The sequence below is a fragment of the Juglans microcarpa x Juglans regia genome, chromosome 6S, assembly GCF_004785595.1.
Source record: "Juglans microcarpa x Juglans regia isolate MS1-56 chromosome 6S, Jm3101_v1.0, whole genome shotgun sequence".
In the NCBI taxonomy this organism is placed as follows: Eukaryota; Viridiplantae; Streptophyta; class Magnoliopsida; order Fagales; family Juglandaceae; genus Juglans; species Juglans microcarpa x Juglans regia.
The window spans coordinates 13,428,447-13,448,223 of record NC_054605.1 but is presented as its reverse complement, the minus strand read 5'-3'; the positions used below and the strand labels follow the sequence as shown (position 1 = coordinate 13,448,223).

Here is a 19,777-nt window from a genome sequence, read left to right as displayed (position 1 = left end):
TTTTGATAATTTTTGCAGAAAAAGAAGAAATTAATTATTAAAATTAGAATTTTTGTTAGATTTTCTAACATTTTATTATCATAAATAATAACGAAGATGATGAAAATAATAATTATAATAATAATAACAACAATAGTAAAAAACAACCCATGTTCTATCGAATCGTTAATCTTACGTTTATCATTGTTGTTGATGCTTTAATTTTTCTTGTATTGATTGATGAATGGTACCAGTACACGGTTTCACCTCACTCTATCCGCTATCGGGCTTTCCGGGTGGGATGGGATCATTGTTTGGGCCGCTTATTGTACAGTTGGACCTTGGGCTTCTTAGGTCTTTACGGCCCATGTGTTCACCAACAACCACAACAAATACTTTTGGACGTTTCCATTCTTTTCATAGGACCCACTCGCTAACCTGCCGTCATTATAAGTAGGTACAAATGCAACGTGGATAGATATTCCTCTCTCTTTCATTCCTGCCGCGCTTCGGCGCTAATGATGGGTTTTTTTTGAAAGTAGTGACAAACGCGTTTACATGCTAAACTGTTAGAAAAATTTGTCTAATAACATCCAAATTTTAAAAGTTATATTTTAAATTAAATTATGACACGTAAATGAATAATAATATTCATCTTTTCTTGCATCCCGTCCCTGCATGGATAGAGAGTTGAGTTTTCACCCCCGCACCATGCCTTATTGGCGGGGCAGATCTTTCATTTGCTTTGCCACTGTCCACTTCAATAGTGTCCATAGTTTATAAATTATTCCTAAACTCAAAAATGATAAAAAAATACATTTTTTAACCTAAAATATAAATATAAATTTTTAAATATGATTATAATTTAAAGAAAAAAATATATTCATCATCCTCTCATCATTTCATAATGTGACATTAAATAATAAATTTACAAGTAAAACCTAGTAAATAATCTCTAATAATTTAATAACACATTATGAGATGTTGAGAAGATGATGAAAAAATAGATAATGAGTAGTATTACTTTAATTTAAAAACAAATAATATAGCTTTTAAATTTGTTAGTGCATATTTTATGCAAGTTAGAGAGTAGTATAATGTAGTCTTTATATATGAAGCAAATGCAATATAAGAGTCTTACTTAAACAATGCGAGACTCTTGTATTGTCCTGTGAGGGGTAGGGTGGAGCTCCGCTTGGGCCAACCAGCCCCCCATTGGGATTTTTTCCCCTCGGGGTGGAGGCGGGGTAATAGATTGCGGGTCCCATTATCCACCCCTAATAGATGGATGCTGTGTGGTGTAAAAATTTTCAAATAAAATTATTTTTTAATCATATTATTTGTTAAATTATAAAAGATATTTTTATATTCTAAAATATATATAACATATCAAATAAAATCATCATAATTTATAAATTTCTTTACGTAGGGTTTCTTAATAGATCGAGCAATTATTTTGTACCGATATATATATATATATAAAGGAAAATAATAGGTACATCGATAAAGTATTGTGTTTGTTTATTTTATATATATATATATATATTTAAAAATGCATAAAAAATGCTTTAAAAAAAATCACACTGTCGGTACAATTCCTCGGTCGCCAACTCATTGTCCGAATGGTAAACGAGCACAAACCTTTGTAATTCTTATCGATGAACAAGTGGGTATTTAGTTATCTTGAATTGTCTGACTGAGTAGATTGAAGGGAAATAAAGTCATTGAATCGCGAATTGTTTGACCGAGGAATGAAATGCATATAGTATTAATAATTGAGAGTATATATAAATTTTTCTATGATAGGTATGACATTCTAGAATGAGCTTTTTATATATTAAATACAAATTAGTCAATGTGGTTTATTTTAAAGTCAAATTACTCTTTTGTGCGTTAGTTGATCTTTTCACACTCTTGTTCTTTCAATAACAAGTATAGGTTGTATAAATACTGTGTATTCATTTAAAAAATAAAATAAAATTTATTATTAAAAAATTAATTTTTTTTATATAAATTTTATATTTACTCATTTTTTTTACTAAAAGAATGCGTGATGCTTGAGCATTCTATAAGTATAAATATCATTTCTCATATTAATTTAGTTAGTGGATTTGTTAGAAATTAGACGTTAACTATATTGACATGGTATGCCACGTGACATATCATGCGTCATATAAAAATATATTAAGGGTTTGTTTGTTTTCAAAGATGAATGAGATGAGTTGAGATTAAAATTAAAAAGTTAAATAAAATATCGTTAGAATATATTTTTTAATATTATTTTTATTTTGAGATCTAAAAAAATTAAATTGTTTATCTTATTTTATATAGAGATTTAAAAAAATTATAATAATAAAATAAGATAAAATAATATATTTTTTAAAAATAAACGAAACCTAGAATCTAAAGTTGAATGTAAACTTTAAAAATAAGGACTCTTTGATAGTAAAGTTGAATATTAGATTTGTTAATATTAGATTTTTTTGGCGGTATCCGACTGTGGTGGTTGGTCGATCACCTATAGGTGATTCTAATTTTGATATAAAATTTATATTGAAAATAATTTAGTACGCAATAATATATTTAGAAAACCATAAAATCTTGCCTCCCGAGCAAGAATATCGTGCCATATTGTTTCGGTCAGTATCGGTTGATTTTTTATATACCTGTCAATTTTTAGTGTATCGGCCGAAATTTTATATTTTTAATATATTTTCATAATTTTTACATTTGAGACTATTTTGAATTTTCTTAATTTTTTTTAATCTCCCAATTTTTATAGAACTGAAAATTAAATCTTTACTGTTCTTTTCGTGATGAAAATGAGTGATTATTTTTTAAATAGTTGAATTAAGAACTTAAAAATATTATTAAATTTTATAAATATATTTTAATTTTTTAAGATTTGTATTGATATTATTTTAAAATATAATTATATATAATTAATTAACCTATATTGAAACTACCCAAAAATATCTCTATTAAAATATTTGTTTATAGTGCCTTAACGTATTCAAAACTCTGGGACCCCCGGCAGCAAAACTTCACTTCGGACAATGATTCTATTTCGATTGATTTGATTCGGAGCCGAAAAGGAGAACGTGTAAAAGTCCAAGAGTAGGAAATTTTAAGGTTCTTATCATCAGCTCTTTTTGTTTTGTAATTTTTTTTTAATGACAGGAATCACTCTACGACAGAATTCTTAAAACTTACGCATGAACACTAAATTTTAGAGAGAATAAGAGTGTATTTAAATATTAAATTGAGTTGAGATGATAAAATATTGTTAAAATATTATTTATTATTATTATTATTATTTTGAGATTTAAAAAAGTTGAATTGCTTATTATATTTTATATTAAAATTTAAAAAAATTATAATGATAAGTTGAGATGAGTTTACTTTTTAAATGAAGTTTAACACAACAATCCTTCCGTCTAAATCATAGTTTGATCATAAGAAGAATCGAATTTATGACATAGGACTCATGCATACAAGTTCGTTCGTACTACTTAGATTACTCATATATGGATTTTATACAAACGAGTTCGCGCACGAAATTATGTACCGACGTTTATATAATTTTTTTTATTGAAAAGAAAAATAAAAAAATAAGATTTTTAAGAGAGTAAGAAGATTTTCAATCTCATAAAAATTATTTTAATCTTTAATTCATACCGCTTCGTTAAACGGATACCTTAATGTCAATATCAATATATAATTTGGTGCATAAACTTACTCGCAAGAATACTTTTTCATTTTGTAAATTCCGCGTAGAAGTATGAATGAACGTTCTCATCACCACTTTAGAAGTACCTTTAGTGAATAAAAATAACTTGATATATTTATTAATTAAATAATTACATATATTTTTAATCAAATAACAAAATTTAATATTTTTTTATGTGACATTAAATAATTAATTTATATATAAAATATAATAAATAATTTTTAATTATTAAATATGCATAATAAAAGAGAAAGATAACATTATTTGTAAATCAAGGAAAATGATTTGTATAAATTTTAAATAGACAAGTTTCATATAAATTCTTATAAAAAATAAATTATACCTTAAAAAGAAATTAAAAAAATTATTATTTATTAGTGTGACCTACCTTATTATAAAAAAAATTTATATAATCTCAAATTATACCTGAATCAAATAAGTACAAAATGTCTGTTTATGCTGGTATTTATTTTTATTTTTTTATTTAGTAGGTATTGTTATGGTTGTTAAACAAATGTGGTTATTTTATTCCAGTTTATTTGAACCGTTCAAAGTTATGAAACTGTCGTTTTTCACTGCATACAGTCGACGTCTACAGAATCTGAACCCGAGCAGCCGTCGACGTGGACATTCAACAGACACGTGGCAAACAAATGGCCGGCAAACGTGCGAACTTCAAAAACAGCGATGTTGCACGCTTCAGACATCTATTCCCTCTCTCTCTCTCTCTCTCTCTCTCTCTAGTCTCTCCCCCTGGTTGGCGGTTGCTTCCCTCTAACGGCTGCGTTTCTTAAACCGAAAAAAAAGTCAGACCCTTGGCTCCCGTAGCAGATCTAAGGAGTTCTTGCTCCATTTCATGCATCGAGTTCTTTTGATCTCTTCTCTGATTTCCTTAACTTGTATATAAATATATACATACAACATAAGCCGCGTTCAATTTAGTTACTATAATTGATTGTATCAATGCCAATACCTTTTCTGGGTTTTTGATCGTTTCTTTGGTATTTGGATTCTGGACCACTAACTTAAACAGTTATTCCGTTTGATTTCTCGATTTCGATTTATCAATGATTTGGGTTTTTGGAGATCTATGGTCTGTTGATCGTGGAAAGTGTCTTGGAGAGGCTGTGTGTAGATTTGAATTGGACTGAAAGTGTTTGTGAATAGATCAAAAACAGGAAGAGGAGAAGAAGAAGAAGCAGTTCCAATTGGGATTGAAGGAGGAGAGCAGACGGATATATCATATAATGGAGATGTTCATAATGCTTCATGTAGGGTCGGTGCTGCTATTCCTTTGGTTGTTTTCTTGGTTCAATTGGTGCCATCCGATCGCCTATTTTGTGTCTCTGATATATCTCTATTTGGTAATTGCACTATCTATCAGTTTTGTGCATCATTCGCTTACTTTTTTTTTTTTTTCTCATTTTTGTATCTTTTTTGTTGCATAACGCAAAGTAAAGAAAGAAGTTGGAAGAAGGAAAGAAGTTTCATAGTTGTAGTTTGTATTTTTGTTATGCGGAGACTGAGAGTAACCTATAAATTGCTATTACGGTTTTTGGATTGCTGTATATTTTATAGCGGTTCGAAGGAGTTTGCAGTTGATTACCAAACATGCAAATAAAAAAGATCCTTTCTGCCTATTTTTTGAAAGGTTCAGGAGCAGTATATTACAAGAATGCGGAGGAAATTACAGTTCGAAGAAAGAAAACAAGCTGATCAGAGAAGGGTAATTTTACATTTCTGATCGTGATTGTCTGCCTTATTGGGCGTTTCATTTACTCTTAAACTGGGGTGATTGTAGGTGTAACGATAGAAAACGAAACTTCGTAGCCTTAAGAATTAGGTTGTTCTGGTTTCCTGAAATTAAAATCAGGAATATAGTACAATAAAGATCCTGGTATAAAATTAATTGGAAACAAAAATAAGAACCACCTCCATTAAACTTCTATAATGGAAGTTTCAAAATTTAAATTTCAGCAATGGGCTATAGAATATGTCCTTTGTATTTCTTATGTTGGTGTTTTATCTGGGGGGGGGGGGGGGGGGGGCTGGTTATCTGCACATGTTCCTTAGTAACTATAATACTTTTTGCCCCTTTCAGGTGCTTTCTGATTCTGAAACGGTGCGGTGGTTGAACCATGCAGTTGAAAGGATCTGGCCCATATGTATGGAACAGATTGCTTCACAGAAGATTCTCTTGCCCATCATACCATGGTTCTTGGAGAAGTACAAACCATGGACTGCTGTATGTAGCATCTTCCCACCGTTCTATATCCGATATCCCTCCTTTTTCATTCATTCTTTTGTGTTTAGTCCGAAGTGCATCTTTTAGACAATAGTGTACTCAACATGAATGGATGGGTGGCTTGGTTTCACCTTCACTCAATTAATCTTTATTGCTATATTTTCTTTTGGTCCCTAAGTATTCTGAACTACTTAAATTTGATATATATATATATATGTATGTAGTTATCCTATAACTTGCTGAAACTTGTGGTTATAAATTGCATCCATATCGGCTTCGGTTTTAGATGCATGGTTATTCCCAGCTTGTAACCTGGTTTGAGTAGTTTGCAGAGCATGTATATATTACTTTAAATTGATTGCTCTCTTAAATGGACGATTCTTTGAATTTCGTGATGCCTAGAAAAGCATGTCACTCTGGAGATTTTGTTAGTGCCCTCAGTTATTTATGGGATGACTGTATTAATATATGCTATAGGATATAATTGTACCAACTATAACCCATGAGGGTATAGTCGCCAAATATTACATAAAGACGATAGCAAGAGGGTAGAATGAGACTAAAGCTCTTCCCACCATTTTCATTTTCACTTTCAATTATTGTTTTCTCTAACACCTTAAAATTCACAATATGTTTGCAGAAGAAAGCGGTGGCTCAGCACCTGTACTTGGGAAGAAACCCTCCTATGTTCACAGAAATGAGGGTTCTCCATCAGTCCTCTGATGATGACCACTTGGTAGTAAGCTTGATCATTGTGCCTGCAGCTAAATGTTTCAGCGAAACTAACATTATACAGTGAACCAATTGCAGGTTATGGAGCTGGGGATGAACTTTCTCACAGCTGATGATATGAGTGCAATAATTGCTGTGCAGCTAAGGAAAAGTTTGGGATTCGGAATGTGGGCAAAGTTGCATATAACAGGCATGCATGTTGAAGGCAAGGTATGGACTTAGATTTTTCTCTTTGAAGCAGTTCATATTGTAATTGTAATATTTACATAAACCTTCTTATAAAAAAGATTTGCATAACCCTTCATATTTTTAGTCACCGGAGTTGAATAATTTCAGTAGCAACATCCTACTTCTAATTTATGTAATGCATATGTATATGCATGCATAGATACACTAATGTTTACCGTATCTCAATTACATGTTTGTATGCATGAATATAGGAAGGCACGTACAATGATACACAATTTACCTACTTGAACTTGAGTAGAGCCAAAATTTGGTGTGGGGCAGTGGGGGGCAGAAGTCAAATGAAATATATATATATATATATATATCCGCGTGTGTCGTGTTTTTATATATTATTTTCTGTTCCTTTTTTTTTTTGGGGGGGGGGGGGGGTTGGGCAATGGAACTTGGAATGTACTGAAGTTGAAAATGGATTGGATTGTTTGCAGTGTATGGTATTCAAGAGATAATATAATCGGTAGTATTTTTATTATATGGTTTCTTCTATTCCATTGTATCTTTGTAATGACATCCATTAAATCCTAATGGATGCAACAGATTATCAGCTTTCCTCGTACATTTCCATTATTGACATTTGGGGAGGTTTTTTTTTTTTTTTTTGGGGGGGGGGGGGGGGGGGGGGGGGGGGGGGGGGGGGGGGGGGGGGCTCCATCCAGGAAGATGAGTGTCGGAAAATATGGTAGTGCATTGCTGCATTGGTTGTTCTACATTACTGTAAATTAAGTTACCGTATTGTAATTATTTGTTACTCTATTTAAGTTTATTTTCTAGTCAGGATTTTTTGGTCATCTGTTTAGGCTCAAATAATTTGTGTGCATTGTTTGAAGCAGTTCATTTGTGCGTGTGTGTGATTTGGGGGTGTTGTTCTTTCATCAATAGTGATTGAGATGTGGAAACTGTAGTCTTTTAGAATTCAGAAGAAGACATATTGAGGTTCTCTGTCATGCAGTTTTAACTGTTGATCTGTGCCCATAGGCAACCAGATCAAATGATTTTCCACTCTTGGTATTGCACCTTGATATGCTCTTCTTTCTTGTGTAGGTCTTAATTGGGGTGAAGTTCCTTCACAAGTGGCCTTTCATTGGCCGTTTGCGGGTGTGCTTTGCTGAGCCTCCGTATTTTCAGATGACCGTCAAGCCTATCTTTACTCATGGTCTTGATGTTACAGAAATTCCAGGGATTGCTGGATGGCTAGTAAGTTTATATCAAAATTTACCGAATAAATGATCGACCTTCCATTTTTAATGAGTAATGCTACATACAGTCGTGGAGTGCGCAAATACTGTGTAGTCGCTTTGAAAAAGAGTGGAGTCTACTATTAAAAAATTAATATTTTTTCCCTGTGAGTCCCGTATTTATTCATTTTTTTCAAAGTGATTGCGCGGCGCTTGCACACTCACGACTGCAACTATCATTTCTCATTTTTAATATATATATTTTTTACCTTGCTTATTTTCTCATTCTTTATCTAAGTTTTTGTAGTTTTTCTTTTTTGTGATCAGGATAAACTTCTGTCCCTTGCCTTTGAGCAGACACTTGTTGAGGTTAAACACTTGGCTTTGATGCTCCATTTTTTGGCAGTTACTCTGTATTGTTTCCTATTTTCACAACCCCAGTGAGACATATTACGGATAAACAGCATTAGCTTTTCAGAACTCAGTCGTTAATAGTTTCATCTTCTGTCAAGACATTTTTTTGGGAATTACTATCAATTTAAACGCTGGCAATCTTGGCAGCCTAATATGCTGGTTGTTGACATGGAGAAATTTGCTTCGCCACAGTCAGGTATTTTGCCTGACAAGTATATTTCGGTTTAGCTTAGCACGTGATTTCGGAAGTTACCCTCCATGAATATCATTATTGCCATCATTATAATAGAACTTCATAACTTTTAACATTCTTGTTTGTTAATCAAGAGTAACGTAATTGTAGAATTCCATTACCAGTACAAATTGGCAGCAAACAACTTTATGAAATTTAAGTAGGGCATCTGACAGTATTTGAACTTGCATCCATTTGTATTGCATCGTAATCAGTAAAAATTTCTTTGTCCCAAAATAGATGAAAGTTTACAAATACAGGGATTTAATACAAGAAGCACCCTTTACATAAGCATGTGGTGCTTTTATGAGTTTAAATAAACTTGTGCATCACTTGAGAAATGCAAACTTCTCTAGGGGAGATAGTTGTCTAAAAGTAGGAATTGGAGTAATCTTGAGCTTGAGCAAGGCTCGTTTGGACACTGAATATCTTAGAATATCTGTGAATAGTAGTGAAATGGTTTGTGAATAGTAGCGAAATGGTTTGAAAAAGTTGAATTGTTTTTTGTGTTTTGTTTGAAAAAGTTGTAATGATTAGGTACTGATTAGATGAAAAATTTGAATATTTGAAATTGAAAAGTGTTTTGTATTTGAGTGATGTTTGAGAAGGAAATATCTGAGAATAGCTGAGAACACTTATGTTCCCAAACTAATTTACACCTTTGAGCTGAACTGAAATGTTCAAGTTATTCTAAATTCTTTGGCAGGGCATGTCTTTGAAAAGAAGTTTATATCTTGATGATATGTATCATCTTCGCTTTTTGAAAGGAGTAGTACTACTTACCACATTTTCATTCCACTTTTATCCCATTAGGTAAAATGTGACACATTTTATCACCCTCGGATCAACCTTTTTTAAAAGAAAACTTCAAAGGTCAGTGGATAATGCCATCTCATCATGGTGGGATAAAAGTAGGATGATATTGTGGTATGTAGAACTTTTCTTTTGAAAGAAAAAGTTATTCTAATCACACTTCATATGGTTCAGAGGAAGTTGTTGTTGGCTTCTGTTTCTCATGCATTTTTAATCACCTTTGGTTATAAGCTCCCCCCCTAGAATCCATAGCAGCCGTATATAATGTGTAGTCCCTAATTGCTCTGGTTTGGTTTGTTTATATTTTGTGTTTTAGTAATATTGGTCAACTTATTCTGTATGACCATAGTTTTGCAATGCCATATCCTTCTCTATTTCTTTGCTCATATATTTTGAATGTTCATAAGTTATCATTTATGCAGAAAGTTGGTTCTCAGTGGATGAGAAGGAGCCTGTTGCTTATGCTAAAGTAGAAGTTATTGAAGGATCTGACATGAAGCCATCAGATCCAAATGGTTAGTTCCATTTTTTTTTTGCTAGGATTAACTTTACTTCATTGGTACGCTTGTCTTATTTTTCTGCAACACCGGCAGTATTGAGAATTTGGGTGTAATAAATGGAGGTATTTTTCAGGATTGGCTGATCCATACGTAAAAGGTCAATTGGGGACTTACAGATTCAGGACTAAGATTCAGAAGAAAACTCTGGCTCCAAAATGGCACGAGGAATTTAAGATCCCCATTTTTACATGGGAATCAGCCAATATGCTTTGTATTGAAGTTCGTGACAAGGACTATTTTGTTGATGACACACTTGGGTATGCTCCCTTTTTTTTTTTTTTTTATTAGATTTGGAGGAGAGGGGTTTCGAACTCCGTACCTCCATTTTGGAGGCTGGCTGTTGCTAACCAGGCCACTGGCCAAGGCCTTGGGTATGCTCCCTAAGCAACTGTTTTTCATTTTTGGGAATAAGCACCAATATTTTTTATTCTTTTCCTTTCTTTACAGGTAGCTTAGTCTTCTTTATGAATCATTTTTTTTTCCCTGTAAATTCTGTTTTCGTCAATATCCCACAATTCATTCTGCAAAAGCTGTAATATTTACAGTACATACTGACCCTTACTGCTATCACAGGGGCTGTTCTGTGAACATCAGTGATCTTAGGGATGGCCAGAGGCATGATGTATGGTTTACTCTTCAGAATATTAAAATGGGGAGGTTGCATCTGGCAATTACTGTGCTTGAAGACAATAAAAAGGTACCTTTTCCTTTTTTTCTTTTTGGTTTTACTGAAGGTAATTAGGAAAAATATGGGGGTTTAAAAGAAGAATTTGTAACCAAAATATAACAGGGGGATAACCATCCATGTAACCAGGAAACGTTGAGCATGGAAGATAAAAGAAACTCCTTTGCTGAGACTACTGACCTTAAAGGTTCTTTCTCATCTGTATCATCATTAAAGTCTCCAAGAGTGCCAGATAATTTTGAGCCCATTGATATAGATGGTCAAACAGAAACTGGGATATGGGTCCATCACCCGGGAAGTGAAATTTCACAAAGATGGGAGCCTAGAAAAGGAAAGAGTCGACGCATTGATACTAAAATTCACAGCGAGCTGAATGGTTCCATGAACAGCTTTAATGCATCAGCATCTGGATCCCTTAACACCGATACCAGTAGCACTGATGAAAATCCTGATGATAAGAGTCCATTGAAATCGGTTCAGAGAGGCTTAAGGAAGATAGGTTCAGTATTTCACAGGACTCCCAGAAAGGAGGATCAAACGGGCAGCTCCGGGGTGGCTATTCAATCTCCACATGTTAATCTTCGGGCAGTCAACTCGAAGGAGATTGGTGTGAAGTTTGTTATGGAAGGCAACAGTAGTAGAAATGCATCTGGTAAGAATCTCGAGGAAGAGAATGCAACAAGTCCCAAAGAGAGTGGTTCGGAAAGCCCAAGGAAAGGAAACATGAAAGGTATGGCAAAGAGTATTTTAAGACATGCTGGGAAATCTGCTCGTGGCATAAAACATGTAATTTCCCGGGAAGGATCGAAAAACTCTCGAGGTGATGCATCGGTAGGGACAGAAAGAGAAATCACAGCGGTGGAGTCCGACCATTCTGAGGATGAATCCTGTTCTTCCCCAGGAGTCAAAAGGATTTCATCAATTCCAGAGGCAACATCCTCTGGCTGCGTTTTTTATCCCTCAGACACCGAGGAACTTGTGGTTCAGACGTATTCAAATGAAGATGATGCATTAATGGGAATTGAAGGCCCTAATGAAAATAAAAGTGTTGAGGACTTGGAAAAGAAGGATGACAAGCCTGACAGCCATGACCAACGTGATGATGGGGTGGAAGAGTCCTTACAACCCAAGCTTGCTGGAGTGGATTTGGAAGGAGACAAGATAGCATTTTGCCTAGACTGTTTAAAAGGCAGCTCGGAGTTATCTCATGGTGGTGGAATAGGAAGAATTTAATGACTTCCGAAATTTATGATTACTCTCTTAAGTCAACATGTTGATTCATTCTCTAGGCTTGGTGAATCCTGGAACATCCTCGTTATTTTTTGTCCTTCTTGCTTACAATGGGAATGGTAGGAAGCCGGAGGGGGAATTTTGATAATATTATGTAAATTCCGTGGAGAGTGTGTAAAGTAAGCTTTTGTATAAGCATTTACTTTGTAAATTCCTTGTAAAATGTAAACTCACATTGTGATGATATATAGAATATATCTTTTAAAAGAAAAATATTTATTTGCAAGTCTGGTTATTGTCGTGTAAGACACAACCCATTGATGTGAATCCCATGGCGTTATAGCTAAATACGAAAAGAATTTGTGTTTTGATCTTTTTATGTCTTTATAACATTTTAAACTCTGTTTGGATTGAGAAGTAATTTCAACTCATCTCATTATTATAATTTTTTTAAATTCCTACAAACAAAATATAATAAATAATTTGACTTTTTAAAATCTTAAAATAATAATAATATTAAAAAATAATATTTTAACAATATTTTATTCAATTCATCTAAAATTATTTTACTTCATTTCATCTCATCTCATCTCAACTCATCATCCAAACGGCTAAAATTACAACAAGACTTGCAAGTCTAATGATTTTAATTGGATTAGAGAGACATGTCAAAGGGTAAAAATTTGGAACCTTCCTCTTTGAACTGAGAAGGAGAGTGAGAAAGAGAGAGAGGGTAATGCTCAACCTGTTTCAATATTCTGACAAACTATCACCAGCCAAACTGATCTTGACCTTCTTCTCATCTGTAAAGTATTTCAGTACCATTCTGTGCAGGGAAAAGCACTGCGAGCACATCTTTCCTTTCTGTCCCCTCCCCACAGATCATCTTCCCAGCTTCATGTTAGCTAATTCTCTAAAATTTCTTCACAAGAAATGCTTCCATATCTGCTCTTTACTGGAAACATGCTCCGGAGAATCCGCTTCCACATCCCCATCTTTGGTACAAAACCTTGGAGCACCATCTGCTTCAAAGCCCAATCCACATCCTCCAAAAGGTTTTTCTTCGATAACCCACGAATTATTAACTTGTAAGACTCAAAACTTGGATTTAAACCCGCTGAGATCATCCGATGCATGAACTCCTTTGCATCGACAAACTTGTTGCCATCTAGTAAACCATACAATACCTCTTGATAAGACGCAGAATTCGGATAACAACCCTTGTGCTTCATTCTCTCCAGAAGCTCCATCCCCTCTTCAACTCTCCTTTCTTTCCTGAGCCCCGAAATCAGAATATTGAATGTGATCGTGTCTGGAAAAATCCCCTCCTTTTCCATCCTCTCAAGTAACCCAAATGCTTCCTCTATCTTCCCACGCTCACACAACGCGTGCATTAGAGTTGAGAATGTCCTCACGTTCGGCTTACACCTTTGCTTTGGAAATTCATCGAGCACGTAAAACGCGTCTTCCAATTTCCCACACTCGCACAACCCCTTAATGAGTATATTAAGACAACAAGCGTCAATCTCGACGCCCAACTTAGGAGCACCCATGTACACCTCGTGGACGAGATCGAACTGTTTAGCGGAAACAAGCAAGTTCAGGGCAAAATTAAAGGTTCTCACTGCAGGCCAGCAATTGTAGTTTGGCATATCAAAAAGGGTACCGATCGCTTTGCTTACACGACCAGCCACATTGCCGTAAACCCTAATAACATTGTAGAAGAAGTCGTCGGATAAGCGGCAACGATGCTTTGGGGCTTTAATTCTGTGCATGACATCTTCAATGGCATCAAACATTTTCGCCTGAGCTAGTTTGTTGACGACCAAAGTGTATAGAGCTTCATTGGGTTTGTAGTCCTTTCGCTTTGCGTAGCGGTCCAAGAAAGTGATCACGGAGCTGGGGTCTTCGAGGGCTTCGATGAATTTCAAAACCTCGTTTGTCGCCAACCAGTCCTTCTGGTTGAGTCTATTGAGAGTATGGGAATCTTGGGGTGGAACCGGACAGGAAGAGATTGAAGAGAAGGAAGAAGAAGAAGAAGAAGAAGGAAGAAGAAGAATTGTAGAAGATGATGGGGTTCGGATGATGATTGTTGGACGGGTAAGGAGAGACGCAAAGATTGCATGGCGGGCCTTCGTCGTATTGAAGGAAAGCAAAGAACGAGGAACCATTCTCCACTTCGCTCGTATTTCTTTCTCGTTGTGCTTGCTGATAGCCTGATTTGTTAAACAGACACATCGAGACACGAGTTTCAATTCCAGACACGTGTTATTTCAACTCTTTATTTCCACTTCTTCGCCACTTATTTTTTAAATTTATTTTTTAAATTAAATTATATCTTATAATCATTTTAATTTTTTTTATAGTACAAACTGTCGCGATTTGACTAAAGTTGCGTTTCGATATTGATTTAAATTAAGTTGATTTGAGATGATAAAATATTATTAGAATATTATTTTTAATATTTTTAATATTTTAAAATTTAAAAAAGTTGAATTGTTTATTATATTTTATGTTGAAATTTGAAAAAATTATAATAATAAATTGAGATGAGTTGATATGTGTTTAGGTTCCAAACGTACCCTAAATATGCCATAATCATAACATAACATGTTTAATAATAAATAAAAATAATAACAGATTACATGAAATCACGTCAATTTATAATATTATTTTTTTGTAATTCTTTTGTGACTGTAACACTCTTCATTATGAATAAGAAAAAAGAAAAAATCTTGGGAGATTAAATTTCCATCTCATTTTCATCTCATAAGATTTGACACATTTATCGTTATTAGATGATAAAAAATCATTTAATAAAGAATTATTTAATAATGATAAATATGTCACATCTTATATAGTGGGATGAAAATAAAATAGTAGTGTAGTATATTGAATTTTTTTATCTTTACAAATTTTTTAAACTCCGAAACAAAATACAAAAAATAATAAAATTTTTTAAATTCTAAAATAAAAATAATATTCAAAAGTTATATTCAAATTTTTTTTTTAAATTTTATAATATTTTTATTCAAATTTTTCTCTTTCATTTTCCAAAACCCAATAAAATATTTTAACTCAAACTATTTAATTCCTATTTACATATATATACTGAAATATTCTAAGTATCCGGGGTCTAAAACTACTCAAATTTCAAATTCCATTGCTGAGCTTTATGGAAAACTGAACAAGATCCGGTAAAAACGTAAAAAAAGCTCAACTCCAACATCTTAAATATTGTACTGGAATTAAAGGAGCATCTAGCACTTATTTTGTTTATTTGATCATTACAAACAATTCAAGTACATCTCGAGTTCTTTGACAAGAATCAAACTTGTGTTTCTATAATGTCAATTGCAAAGCTGGTATGAATCAATACAGCATCATATATGCAGTATTTTTCTATGATCAACTTGACTTCATACATGTACACAGACTCATCATAGTTACATATGTATATACGATGATTATTTTTGCTTCTTTTTCCCTGCAAGAATTGGTTGGATTTGCAAGTGCCTATTGAATGCCTCGTTGAAAAGGAAACGAGTCTGGAAGGCAGATATAATTGGGAGCCATGCCAAAACAGCTACGGGTGCGAAAAGAACAACACCCATTCCATAATCATAAGCTCTAGCAAGTACTCGGATGAAGTACCACAATCCACTAGTCCTTATTGCAGGCCTCACAGCTTGTGCAATCTGAACAAACAACAAAGTATTAGTTGCAAGGGAACCAAGAACTAATGTCAAGCTTACAAAATAATAATAAAATTTTTTAAAAAAAATTACCAAGATCAGACCCCATCCGGTTGGCAAAAATGCGAGACAGCACACGATTAAGTCCATCAAGGATAGATCACAGACAATGGAAAGAGTGATCATAATGGCTAGAACGCCCAGGAAGAGGAATGTTTTGAATAGTCTAAACCACAGATGATAATTAGCACTGAACAGTTGCCTACCGAGATTAACTGCCTGCAAAATACGTTCCGATTATGTTACTTACTTGAGCAAATCATGCACTGCTGTAGCAACTAGTATAAGCAAACAAGTAAACCTAAAACCTCGTGTTGCAAAATTCTCGTAGTCAACCAAAAGTTGTCAAGAATCATTTTACAATAAAATGACTGGATAGTAACAGCATTTTCCTAGGTCAATATCTAATGAATTCTTTTTCCTTTGCTGATGGTTCTTCTTCTTAGATTCCTTCCTCTTGGTGTGCAGGAGAACATATACAAGGAGTGTAAGTTGGTTTAGACAGGTAGTGTTTGAAATTAGGTCTGTAGAATGATGCTGTCGGCATTACATTCAGGTCTGTAGAATGATGCTATCATCATTACATTCACGCCCTAACTAGATAGTATCTTTGAGTACAAAAGAAAGTACCAAGAATCAGGGATCTAGGAAGGACCAACTTCAGAGAGAGTGTTATTAGGTAACGTGTGTTGGCGTGAGTCATTAGAATAACAAGATTATAGGAACCAATTAATTGTAAATTCCATACTGTAAGGGTCAACCGTAAGTTTAGCCGTATATAATGTACAGGCTTGGAATAGCTTCCTAACTGGGAATAGCTTCCTAAAATTCCTCCTTGCATCTATATATTATTGTACTCTGTTCTAAGGAATATTTGAAAGAATCTCTGTTTGACATGGTATCAGAGCATGGTCTTCGATTTCCTGCTCCACTTTATTCTTTACCAAAAACGTGTTCATGGAGGACACCATTGAATTGACGCAACAGCATACCATCTCGACCGAATCCATCCTTGACGACCTGACGACCAAGATGACGGAAGTCTTGGCCAGAGCCCAGACCTCATCACAATCATCGATTGCTGATTCTCCTATGGTTCCAATCGGCATCAAGTTGGATGGTTCCAACTATGCTTTATGGTCCCAGGTTGTTGAGATGTCTATCTCTGGCAAAGACAAACTGGGATATATCAATGGAGACTCTCCCCAGCCTCCTGAAAAAGACCCATCGTTTCGAAAATGACGAACCGAGAATGCCATTGTGAAGGGGTGGTTGATCAACTCGATGGATTCTTCCTTGATTGTGAACTTCATTCGCTTCCCAACGGCCAAACAGGTTTGGGATTCTGCTGCTATAACTTACTTTGATGGAATTGACACCTCGCAAGTATATGATCTCCGGCGTCGTGTGACTCGCATGAGACAAGCAGGTGGATCCATTGAAAAATACTATAATGATCTACAAGGTTTGTGGCATGAAATTGATTTTCGTCGCCCCAATCGAATGGGATGTGCCGCAGATATACAAAAATATAACTCAATCCTACAGGAGGATAGAGTTTACACCTTCCTGGATGGGTTGGACGATCGACTAGATAACACTCGGAGTGATGTGCTGCAGCTGAAACCTTTCCCTACGGTTGAACAGGCCTACGCTCATGTTCGACGGGAGGATGTTCGACAAACTGTGATGGCATCTGGGGCAGAAGCTACTTCTGGTGGTGTCGTTATGGCCACTAAAGGAATTAAATCAAGACAATTTCAAACACTGGTGAAATCAGGGTCACTTTCCCTGAGTGGTGGGAAGTCCAACTCATCCGCCAGGCCTAAGGGTCAATCTGATGGAGGGAAATGTACTCATTGTGGCAATGCAAAACATACCCGTGATACTTGCTTCAAGCTCCATGGGTACCCAGATTGGTGGCATGAATTACAGGCACGAAAGAAACGAGATCCTGCTGCTATTGAGGAAGGCACGGGTAGAGCTGTTGTGGTCACTGCCGAGCCTCAATTATCTCTCATTCCCCTGGCAGAACCCTCCACTTCTCTCACTGATCGAGGTAACTGTGGTCAAGCATTTTGTAGCTCTAATTCTCATCATGATAGCACCTGGATTATCGACTCCGGGGCAACGGACCACATGACTTTTGATTCCAATGACTTCTCCCATACTACTCCGCCATGGCGAACCTGCATTGCTAATGCCAATGGGGTTACATATCCGGTTACAGGGGCTGGAACTGTGCCTCTATCACCTTCTCTCTCATTATCTCACACTCTACTTGTACCATCTTTATCAAATAAATTGATGTCTATAAGTCAGGTTACTGAAGAGCTCAATTGTGTGGTATTAATATATCCTACCTTTTGTCTTCTTCAGGATATTCTCAGCAAGGAGATCATTGGGCGTGGTACTAAGAGGGGGGGATTATATTACATGAATGACTTCAGCCCGGGAACAGCAAATTGCATGCACCATCAGGTCAACAATAAGGAGAGACAGATTTGGCTCTGGCATCGTCGCTTGGGGCACCCATCGTTTGGTTATTTACGGCATCTTTTTCCAGATTTGTTTTCCAATTTACAAACAGAAGATTTTAAATGTAATACTTGCATTGTAGCTAAGAGCCATAGAGTTTCTTATCCAGTGAGTTTGAATAAAAGTGATATTCCCTTTGCCTTAATACACTCTGATGTGTGGAGACCCTCCCCGATAACTACCTCCTCTGGTCATCGTTGGTTTGTGATTTTTGTCGATGATTGCGCTCAAATCACATGGCTCTACCAGCTGAAACATAAAGATGAAGTATTTAGTATTTTTTAGTTGTTTCATGTCATGATTCAGACACAATTCTCAGCCAAAATTCAAATTCTTCGTTTGGACAATGTTGGGAAATTTTTCAATCACCGATTTCAAGCTTATTTCCAACGGCATGGCCCCCTTCATGAAACATCGTGTTCCCAGACTCCACAACAAAATGGTGTCTCTGAAAGGAAGAATCGACATATCTTAGAAACTGCTCGTGTATTATTACTTGGCACGCATGTGCCTAATTGCCATTGGGGTGATGCTGTAGCCACGGCTGTGTATTTGCTGAATCGTATGCCCTCAAAAGTCTTAAACTTTAAGACTCCCCTACAGGTTCTATCTACCCATGTTCCCCTACCTACAGTTTTGATGCTACCTCCTCGAATTTTTGGGTGCGTGGCCTTCGTTCATCTTCATAAGAATCAACGCACTAAGCTGGACCCTTGTGCGGTTCATTGCTTTTTTTTAGGATATGCATTACATAAAAAAGGCTATCGGTGCTACGATCCTACTGCCAATTGTACCTACATCACTATGGATGTTACCTTTCTCGAGTCCGATATTTTTTTCCCATCACCGGTATCCAATTCATCTCTTCAGGGGGAGAGAAAAGATGAAGAGCAGAATTGGCTGGTGAACAGAAGGTGAGATGTCATCAGGAGTTACTATGACTCCAAGAGCTGAAACTGAAAATGCTGAAATTGAAGAGACTGAAAATGCAGCAATGGAATCGAATGTAGTAGAACCCGAAAATGAAAATGCAGCAACTGAAAATGACGAGCTGAGACTGGAAGATGCAGAAACTGAAAATGCAGCACTGAAAATGCAGCAACTGAAAATGTGGTAGAACCCGAAAATGAAAATGAAGAGTCTGGAAATAAAGAACCTGGAAATAAATCCCCTCACTCCTTAGTACCCGAAGATCCTCCTCTTGAGAATATCGTTGAGGTAAGTTCTCCTATCACACGTTCATATACTAATGCCTTAGATACTCCTGCGGATTATGCTTTACCTTTCAGATGAAATCGTGGGAAGCCACCGAATAGGTATTCTCCAGACGAGGAACAAAGAAGGTCCAAGTTTCCAATTGCCAATTATGTGTCCACTCAAAGTTTATCTGAACCTCTCAAGATTTTTACACAAAAGTTGTCCTCATGCCACGTTCCCAGTAGC

The 19,777-nt window shown here is 35.4% G+C and overlaps 4 protein-coding genes across 6 annotated transcripts in view; 2 read left to right on the top strand and 2 right to left on the bottom strand.

Moving 5' to 3' along the window:
* The first annotated feature begins 4,365 nt into the window (after window positions 1-4,365).
* LOC121237887 (C2 domain-containing protein At1g53590-like) lies at window positions 4,366-12,314 on the top strand. 2 transcript variants are annotated; one of them, XM_041134808.1, is made up of 12 exons: window positions 4,366-5,073; window positions 5,361-5,435; window positions 5,811-5,954; window positions 6,595-6,690; window positions 6,765-6,896; window positions 7,974-8,126; window positions 8,435-8,476; window positions 8,669-8,717; window positions 9,989-10,081; window positions 10,200-10,383; window positions 10,700-10,823; window positions 10,917-12,314. In XM_041134808.1, exons 1-12 carry the CDS (start codon window positions 4,957-4,959, stop codon window positions 12,042-12,044), a joined length of 2,337 nt encoding a protein of 778 aa, XP_040990742.1. In that variant the 5' UTR covers window positions 4,366-4,956; the 3' UTR covers window positions 12,045-12,314. The 2 variants fall into 2 exon arrangements, with proteins under 2 accessions (XP_040990742.1, XP_040990743.1); XM_041134809.1 differs by having other exon boundaries at window positions 4,370-5,073; window positions 10,941-12,314.
* A 361-nt stretch (window positions 12,315-12,675) lies between these two features.
* LOC121237888 (pentatricopeptide repeat-containing protein At3g14580, mitochondrial) lies at window positions 12,676-14,288 on the bottom strand. The gene has a single exon (XM_041134810.1). It carries the CDS (start codon window positions 14,210-14,212, stop codon window positions 12,947-12,949), a length of 1,266 nt encoding a protein of 421 aa, XP_040990744.1. The 5' UTR covers window positions 14,213-14,288; the 3' UTR covers window positions 12,676-12,946.
* Window positions 14,289-15,302: 1,014 nt separating this feature from the next.
* The window catches only part of LOC121237886 (putative callose synthase 8), a 36,163-nt gene continuing 31,688 nt past the window's right edge, over window positions 15,303-19,777 (bottom strand). Inside the window, exons 40-41 of the mRNA XM_041134807.1 lie at window positions 15,830-16,015; window positions 15,303-15,739 (exon numbers count right to left, since the gene is read on the bottom strand). Of these exons, the coding sequence (XP_040990741.1) occupies window positions 15,509-15,739; window positions 15,830-16,015 (417 nt within the window). The 3' untranslated portion in view covers window positions 15,303-15,508. The remainder of the gene's footprint in view (window positions 15,740-15,829; window positions 16,016-19,777) is intronic.
* On the top strand, window positions 16,523-18,479 carry LOC121237889. 2 transcript variants are annotated; one of them, XM_041134812.1, is made up of 3 exons: window positions 16,523-17,131; window positions 17,444-17,855; window positions 18,176-18,479. In XM_041134812.1, the coding sequence occupies exons 1-3, from the start codon at window positions 17,081-17,083 to the stop codon at window positions 18,211-18,213; spliced, it is 501 nt and encodes a 166-aa protein (XP_040990746.1). In that variant the 5' UTR covers window positions 16,523-17,080; the 3' UTR covers window positions 18,214-18,479. The 2 variants fall into 2 exon arrangements, with proteins under 2 accessions (XP_040990746.1, XP_040990745.1); XM_041134811.1 differs by having other exon boundaries at window positions 16,523-17,855.

Bases quoted from the DNA above. Each gene is read 5' to 3' on its own strand.
- LOC121237887 (XM_041134808.1), top strand. From the start codon at position 4,957: ATGGAGATGTTCATAATGCTTCATGTAGGGTCGGTGCTGCTATTCCTT. The intron at 5,436-5,810 runs GTAATTTTACAT...TGCCCCTTTCAG, and splicing joins AACAAGCTGATCAGAGAAGG to GTGCTTTCTGATTCTGAAAC. The intron at 10,082-10,199 runs GTTAGTTCCATT...GGTATTTTTCAG, and splicing joins GAAGCCATCAGATCCAAATG to GATTGGCTGATCCATACGTA.
- LOC121237888 (XM_041134810.1), bottom strand. From the start codon at position 14,212: ATGGTTCCTCGTTCTTTGCTTTCCTTCAATACGACGAAGGCCCGCCAT.
- LOC121237889 (XM_041134811.1), top strand. From the start codon at position 17,081: ATGGATTCTTCCTTGATTGTGAACTTCATTCGCTTCCCAACGGCCAAA. The intron at 17,856-18,175 runs GTAACTGTGGTC...TGTCTTCTTCAG, and splicing joins CACTTCTCTCACTGATCGAG to GATATTCTCAGCAAGGAGAT.